At 29.0% G+C, this 9243-nt stretch overlaps 1 protein-coding gene across 1 annotated transcript; it reads right to left on the reverse strand.

The window, feature by feature from the left end:
* Positions 1-2938: 2938 nt before the first annotated feature.
* Positions 2939-7011, reverse strand: LOC114170650 (receptor-like protein kinase). The gene is made up of 2 exons (XM_028056174.1): positions 3890-7011; positions 2939-3417 (listed from the first exon to the last, which is right to left on the reverse strand). Exons 1-2 carry the CDS (start codon positions 6834-6836, stop codon positions 3035-3037), a joined length of 3330 nt encoding a protein of 1109 aa, XP_027911975.1. The 5' UTR covers positions 6837-7011; the 3' UTR covers positions 2939-3034.
* Positions 7012-9243: the final 2232 nt, after the last annotated feature.

Raw genomic sequence — 9243 nt, forward strand, 5'->3', positions numbered from 1 at the left:
TAACAAATTTAAAAAATCATTAACTATACTATTAAGAAATAATTTAAAATCAAAAGAAAAATTTATATAAAATTTTGAAAAAACAAAAAGCAAAGAATAAAAAGAAAAAAAAGTAGATGAAAGCCGACTACTAAAAGTTTAAATAGTATATATATATATATATATATATATATATATATATATATATATATATATATATATATATATATATATATATATATTCATATATTCTTGGGACAGGGATTGCCATAGCTCCAAAGTTTTTAATTTTTTTTATATTATATATATAATATGTATTTTTTACTTTTTATTTTTTTTTAAATTTATTATATTAATATATATTAGAAATTAATAGAAGTTAAATTACAAATTTTTAATTATTTTATAAAACATAATATTTAATATTAATAAATAATAAAACATAAAATCAAATATAATGAAAAATAAAAAAAAATTATTAAAATACTTTTATTTTCTTTTTATTGTATTTTTTAGTTTTTCATAAATTATACTCATCTTATATACTCACATGTTTTTCTTTTTGTTTCGAAAAAATAGATGCAAACTTATTAGTTTTGTTTTCATTTCTTATTTGTTTTCTTCCATTCATGAAGAAGAGGAAAATATTTCTCTAATCTCACATGATACTGAAACATTTGTTTAATAGTTAATATTTATTTCATGAGCTTTATATTTATTTATTATAAATATGGGAGAAAAGTATTATACTATGTGCTTTTGTTTTCATAACTGATTTTTTCTTGGAACTTGATTGTCCTATATTTTTCATTTAATAACTCTTAATTTTTATTTTTTTATTAAATTATGATGAATTAGTTTTTAATCTTAAACTTAAAGAAGAAATAGGTATATTGATGAAAAATAATATATATTTACTTTTTAAGAGTGATTAAAAGAAAGCTATAAAAACCGCAGAAATTCAACTTATTTACGTATTCCGAAACATGACACAAATGATCATATTATTCAATTAGAGAAACCTTTCTTAAGGTGAGGACTTTCATATTAATTTTTTGGAATGAGTTCATAAAAATAGTTAAAAATTTTAATTTTGATTCAATTATTGATGAGTTAAAAAATGAGAAGGAACGAAGGACAATCCTTTATATACGGTAATTTCTTTTGTAATTATAATTGTACTAAATTATGTATTCATTTTTATTGTATTAGTAATATATATATATATATATATATATATATATATATATATATATACTAAAATTATATATATATATATATATATATTAAAATTATATAAAAAGTAAATGAAAGTATAGATGTCATTAGTAAAAAAATACAATTTCTATAAAAAATAAATAAAGAATCGAAGTCGTATGTATAAAACACCACTCGTATATAAAGAAAGAAAAATTAAAAGTCGTGATTCATTTTGGTATTGAAGTCTTGCTTATGAAATAATTTTAATCGTGTTATTTAGACATGACTTATCGATTTCTATAATTTTTTGTCAATATCATTCAATTTGATAAAGATAAAATATTTTCGTAAACATACTGTCTATTCATGACCAACTTAAAAAGATGAATCCATTCAACTAAAACAGAAATATGAATGTACAATAGGAACACCTTATTATTTTTTAAGTTCTATTAAGGTGTACAATAGGGTAAGAATGAAAAGATCACTATATTCTTCAAAGAAAATAGAAAGAAATTTTTTGAGTCAAATACATAGAAACACAAATTTAAAAAGTCTCTATTAATTAAAAAAATAATATATATATATATATATATATATATATATATATATATATATATATATTATTAATTGTAAATTCATTGGCGGACCCTAAGAGGTTCTAAGGGCCCATGGCCCCCATTTTTTTTTTACATTTATACATTTAATATATAATTTTTGATATATTTTTTAAAAATTTAATATTTTTAATATATTTTATATATTTGATATTTTAATAAATTTTTATATATTTTTATTTATATATATAAGGAAAAATATTTTCTTTTTGTTGTCCATATTTATTTTTTAATTTTATCTTTTAAATATTTTTTAAATAAAAATAATTATTTTATTAGTATTATCTTTTAAATGATTATTTGTTTAATTTAACTATTTTTTATTTGATTATTGTTTTAAATTTAATCATTATAAATAAAAATTAATTATGGTAAAATTATAAAAATTATTTATATTTTATTTTATAATTATAATAATAACATAATTATAATTTTATTAGTATAAAAGAAGTAAATTAAATGTTCTTTAAAGGATGGATATATGTATGCGTTGAATAGAAGAGTTGTTGTGAATATTTTTTAGCTATTGAGCACCTTCAAACTCACTCTAACATCTTCCTTGTATCTGAGTAACTTGGACATAAAAGATACAATTAATGTGTTTCATGCATGCATTGAATGCTCGCCTCTTTTTAAGAAACATCCATAACTCAATGTACTTTTCATTCCTTGGATATATTCAAAAAAAAATTATCCAAAAAATTTCAAAATAAAAAATATTTTTATATAAAATTTAAAAAGCATGACAAATTTTAAAAAATAATAAAAGTTTTAAAAAATCATTAACTATACTATTAAGAAATATTTCAAAATTAAAAGAAAAATTTATATAAAAATTTGAAAAAACAAAAAGCAAAGAGTAAAAAGTAGATGAAAGCCGACTTCTAAAAGTTGAAATAGTATATATATATATATATATATATTCTTAAATTATATAAAAAGTAGAGAAAGTAGAAGTCATTAGTAAAAAAATACAATTTCTATATAAAACCAATAAAGAATCGAAGTGGTATGTATAAAACACCACTTGTATATAAAGAAAGAAAACTTAAAAGTCGTATGATTTTAGTAATTTGAAGTCTTGCTTATGAAATCATTTTAATCGTGTTATTTAGTTAAAAACCAAATTTGGTTATAAAAAATTTTAATCCACGAAAGAAATTCATTCATACAATTTCATCTATACATTAGAAATCATTATTTATATACTCATGATCTATTTAACTATTTTTCCCTTTTTACAGAGTGAATGTCCTAGTCAACATTTGGCTACTCTTCTTCGTGTCAGGATCTTTGCATGTATCCATCAACTCGTTGACCACTTCTCTCATTGTTGGTCTCTCACCTGGATGCTTATCAGTACATCTCAATGCCATCAAAAGCACTTTTTCAACTTGTTCCCTCAAATTTGAATCCAAAAGTTCCTCTTCAAGCCCTGAGTCAACAATTCCATCAATGCCTTTTGTTTTCTCCCAGGTACATGTAACCCACCCCACAAGATCTGTTCCTTCCATAAATGAAGGATCATCTAGCACCTTCTTTCTGCATATCAGCTCTAGCAAAAGCACTCCGTAACTATACACATCACTCTTCTTACTCATCACTGGTGAATAAGCATTCTCTGATGCATACCAAGATAAACATGAGTTATTCCAATGAAGAATTCATATTTAGAGTTAAATATATTTTTAATACATGAAATTTAATGCAAAATTGAAATTCGTCTGTATTCAAAACTTTGATACCAAATTCTAAAAATGAATGAATATAGTTTTGTTAACCGATTATGTTGAACTTTTTTTACGTGTAAACCGCATTTCATGTTACTATTTGAATTATTTACACCGTTTGACACGTTCTCGCTTCAACATTAGCTAGAAAACGGGTTTGACACGTTAACAAAATTTAATATAATTGGGTTAAAAATACTATATGTTTATTTTTAAAGTTTAGAGACCAAAATATATCAAAGTTTCAGACAAAAATGAATTCCAATTTCGCGTCAAAGTTAATGGAATAGAAACATATTTAACCATAATATTTAAAAGTGAGAGATTAGAGTAAACGTGATAAACAAAGACTAGAAGAATTACCTGGTGCAATGTAGCCTACTGTACCAGGAACAGAGAAAGATTGCAATGAATAAGAGGAATGGTCTAGAAGCCTTGCAATGCCAAAATCAGCAATATGAGGCACCATATCAGAATTCAAAAGTATATTCTTTGGTTTGATATCTCTGTGCACTATGAAAGGGTCACAATCATGATGGAGGTATGCAAGTCCATGAGCAATTCCAACTGCAATCTCATAGCGCACATTCCACTCCAAAGGTGGTGGTGGAAACTTCTCATGCAGAACATCATGAAGACTTCCATTTTCCATGTACTTGTACAAGATTAGACCAAAGTCCTTTCTTAACCAGAAGTTTTTTATTCTCACTAGATTTTTGTGCCTTATCTTCCCAGTGGTTTCAATCTCTGTGCTCATGCTAGTGATCAGTTTTCTGTTTTCTGCAAAGGGAAATTTCTTTATGACAAAAACTTCGTCCACACTGAATTCAACTTTGTAAATAACTCCATGTGCTCCTCTCCCAATAACATGCCTATCATTTAGGTTCTCTGTGACCTTCATCACCTTCTTGAACAAAGTTGAAGATCTCTGTTCGGGAAAAATCTTCACATCTTGCTTGTAGTATAGCAGGTAAACAAGACCAAGTAACAGAATTGATATCAGTAGTGAAGATCCAACTGCTATCAACATAACTTTAACTTTACTCAGCCCTTTTTTATTTGTAGTGTTGTTCTCGTCACATGGCTTCAAGCTGTTATTTTTTGAACAATTTGAGGAAAAACATCTAACACATAAGCCAGGAACTCCCAAGAATGATGAGGGAGAAGAATGGAGCAAGTTCACTAGTGTGTCTGGAAGAGGACCAGAAAAAGAATTGTATGAAACATTGAGTTGAATCAGTGAAGAGAGATCTTCAAGAACTTCAATTTTTCCAGTCAGATTGTTGAGAGAAATATCCAAGCTTTGCAGTAGTTTCAGTTTCCCAATCTCAGGAGGAATTTCACCTGTCAACCCATTAGCACTTAGATTCAACTCATAAAGAAGATTTTGCATCTCACCAATTGATCTAGGAATCTGGCCTCCAAAATCATTTCCCCCAAGATGCAGATCAGAAAGGCCTTCAAATTCTGATAAGAAAGTTGGGATACCACCAGTGAAATGATTGTCCCTTAGATTCAATGTTGTCAACCCTGTCCAAGTTCTCAAACTAGATGGGAATGAACCATTCAGAGAGTTGAATCCAGCATCGAAGTACTGCATTTTCTTACAGTTTGACAGCTCATGTGGCAAAGGACCTTCTAATTTGTTTTGAGAAAGGTTCAACTTTTGAAGGTTCACAAGGTTTCCTAGCCCAAAGGGTATGATCCCAGAAAGATTGTTGTGAGAAAAACTAACAGTGGTAAGATTTATGCAGTTTCCCAAACTTGATGGAATTGTTCCATTGATGTTGTTCCCACTGAAGTCCATGTAGGTGAGACTACTATTGCTTGTAAAATCAGGTAAAGCTCCAGTTAAGTTGTTTCCATCAAGCCTTAATCTAGTCAGTGTTGTACATGTTCCTATGTCAGGAGGAATACCACCTTGCAATTGATTTGAAGCCAGGATTAGCTTAGATAATTGCTGTCCAAAGCAGAGATTAGGAGGAATGTTACCAGTGAAGTGATTATATGAGAAATCTAACTCCTCTAAACTGCTATTGATTCCTAAGCTTTGAGGAATGACTCCAGAGAATTGGTTTCGGAACAAGCCAAGTTTTTTCAGTTGTTTGAGTTCTGTCAATTCTGAAGGCACCTCACCAGAAAGGTTATTGTAATACACATGCACTTGCTGAAGGCTAGAAATTTTCCAAATGCTCACTGGAATTCCACCTGTCAAATGGTTGTAATGAAGTCTAAGATCTTGCAACTGACTCAGCTTTCCTAATTCACTTGGAATTTCTCCCTCAAGTTCATTGTTATTCAACATCAACATTTGCAATGACCTACAATCACCAATTTCTGAAGGTATTTGACCAGAAAATTGATTGGTTTCAAGGCGAAGAATAGAAAGTTGTGTTAGTTGGCCTAAGGATGATGGAATGCTGCCTCCGAAACTTGTGTTGAAAGCATAAATTTCTCTTAATCCACTGCAATTCCCAAAGGTTGAAGGCATGCCTCCACTAAATTTATTCACTGACAGATCCAAATATTGTAAACTTTTACATGTGCTAGATCCTAATAATGGAACGGTACCCTCAAGTCTATTATTACTGAAACTCAACTTAACAACACTTTGAAGATTGTTAACACTTTCAGGTAGAACTCCATGCAACTGGTTATAGTCCAAATACAGTTCCTCTAATTTGCTGCAGTTTCCAATGGAAGGTGGAATAGTTCCTGACAACTGATTACGATCCAGATACAGTATCACAATTTCTGAACCGTTCCCAACATTCATTGGAATGGAACCAGTGAAAGAGTTTTGGTTCAGGAGAAGATCTTCCAAGTGTTGAAGTTGAAACAAGAACTCAGGAATTTGACCTGTTAGACTATTGTATGGAACACTGAAAGAGACTAAATTCTGCAGGTTTTTCAAACTATCAGGTATGTTTCCTGTGATACTGTTATAAGAAAGGTCAAGGTTTTGAAGCAGACTACAGTTTCCTAACTCAGAGGGTATGTTCCCTGAGATGTTGTTTAAGGACAAGTCAAGTGTTTGCAAGTGACTCAAGTGTCCAATTTCAGGTCCCAGAAGACCTGAAATTGAGTTTCCAGAGAGGTTAAGATAGATTGCACTATTGTTATTGTCACACTGGACTCCTAACCAAGAACATGGAGTGGAATCAGAAGCATTCCAACTCAAGTTTATGGAAGGAGGCACAAATGTCCAATGATTCTGGAGTGACAGAAGAGCCACCCCGTCATTATTCAGTGCATTAACAGCATATAACATGGAAGAAAAGCAAATCATGACCAAGTTGAACCTCACCATGATGTGTAGTTAACACACAAGCAAGCTAAAAAGAAATTGATAATTCAAAAGTGTTGGAATTGTCTTATTTCTAGTAAATCTAACATAGACTTTCATACCGAGACATATTTACCTACATGTCTCGGACATACTTATTAAGAAAAAGCAAAAGGCAAAAGTAGTGTTAAAAGAGAAAAAGTACCTATTTGCAAGCTTTATGATGAAAGTTGAAGTGAGATTTATGAAAGAATAGATGACCAGAATCTGAATGAAAGAGGATTGAGAGAAAAAGGAAATGAGAAAGGTAGGAACATAATGAAAGAGTGTTGGGTGTCTAGGAACAATGCTGTTAACTCACTATATACCAGGTTTCTCTGTCCATAATGTCAACTTAAATAAGATTTGAATTTCTTATAAGTATTTTAACCATTAAAAATTTATAAACTTGTGTTATATTTCAGTTTTAGTTTTATAAATTAAGATAGTCTTTTTTTTCTTTTGTATTTTTAACTATTAGAGTAATTTTATTTGTACCAATTACTGGTCAGATTTAAAAGTCATTCTTCAATTATCTTGGACTAAAGCTTCAGAAAAGTACCCAATGATATATTATTGAGTAACTAACTTTGAAATCTGTGTATTACTCTGTCTAATGGCGTAAAAGTATAGTAAATTCCCCGAAATTTCCCTATTTAAACAATGATCAAAGTTATTTACATTGTTTTAAGTCAAAGTCTACGTAAAAATAGTTTGTTATAGTCTAGAAATCGTTAGTAACGAAAATGTCCCTTTTCATGGGAAAATACATATCTTTATCAATGATCTCATTTATGATAATACAAAAGTAAAATTATGTAACAAGAAAAGTTGTTATAGTAACCTAAATATTAGTTAGTCTAAGTAGATAAACCTGAATCAAACTAACCAACAAATCAGGAATACGAGTCTATCTTTTTAAACATTAACTTGTCTGTCTATGCAATGTGAACACTCTGAATTAGGTTAATAGTGATATAGGTAGAGAGCTATCCAATATTAAAAAATTTCAAGAATAATTCATTTTTGCTGATGCTGAAAAATAAAAAAATACTGCAGTGTTTGGTTATGAATTGTGTATGTATGATTTAAATATAAACAATATTCTCTCACATTTTTCAGTCTTTATATATTCAAACCTTTTATTTTGTTGACTTTGAAATTCAACTTGTCAATGACTAATTGATTTTTTTTTTCAATGAATAACAAAGGGCATTGAATTGAATAAACGTCGAAGGTTGTTTTCCTTTCACATGTAGTCTTTGTTCTTGTGTTCTTCTAGGAATATATGTCTTTAGTATATTTGTCGAATTCTAGTGAGCGGTTCTTTTTATGTGCATCTTGTTAGGTGAGAGTTTTCTTATTGATAGATAAAATCTAAATAAAGTGTATCAACATATTTGATATTTATATTTTACTGTTAGGTTCACAACAATAAAAAAATAGAAAACACAATAATAAAATTAAAATAAAGCATTTTATTTATATTACAAGATATTGAGTCATGTCTATACACATAAGGTTCTCTCTACAAGGAATCTAAAAGCAAAATAACAAAAGAAAAAATTTAAGACAATTAAGTTTAAATGTTCAATACAAGCGAAGACAATAATGTCACAATATTATAATACTCAAGAGTGTATCTTAGAAAGACTTATTTTTATTCTGCAGCCCTCTTTTCTTAAATAGTCACTATAGAATATATTTACATTAATATTCAGTGAAGGAGAGAGGAGTTATAGGATATTTCCTATTTACAGGGAGTAATTGAGAATCCCTAATAACTATGTATTAAAAGTATAGAATAATCTATTAAAGATAGAATAAGCTATATTTATACACACTAAATCCCCCTCAAAGTGATGTTGGTAAATCAATCAGCAACAATTTGCCAACAAGAAATTGATGACGTTATCAAGTCATATCTTTGATAAAGATATCTGCAACTTGAAGATCAGTGGAGATGTAAGGAAGATAAATGACATTGTTGGTCAAGGCTTCTCGAATATAATGGCAATCCACTTCAATATGCTTGATACGTTCATGAAACACTGGATTTGCAGCAATCTGAATAGCACTTGTACTGTCTGCATGAAGAGGTGTAGATGTAGGTTGGGAAAACCCAAGCTGGTCCAAAAGACTACATAACCATACAACTTCAGCACAAGCAGATGACATTGAATGACATTCAGCCTCAATAAAAGATTTAGAAACACGATCTTGCTTCTTACATTTCCAAGAAATTAAGGCATCACCAAGAAACATACACCAACTAGTAGTAGACCTACGAGTGTCCGAACATCCTGCCCAATCAGCATCACTTATGCCATAAGTTGTAAAGATGAGGCTTTGGGAAAGAATAACCCACGTGTAGATGATCTTTTAAGATATC

Source organism: Vigna unguiculata, chromosome 11 (assembly GCF_004118075.2).
Source record: "Vigna unguiculata cultivar IT97K-499-35 chromosome 11, ASM411807v1, whole genome shotgun sequence".
Lineage (NCBI taxonomy): Eukaryota > Viridiplantae > Streptophyta > Magnoliopsida > Fabales > Fabaceae > Vigna > Vigna unguiculata.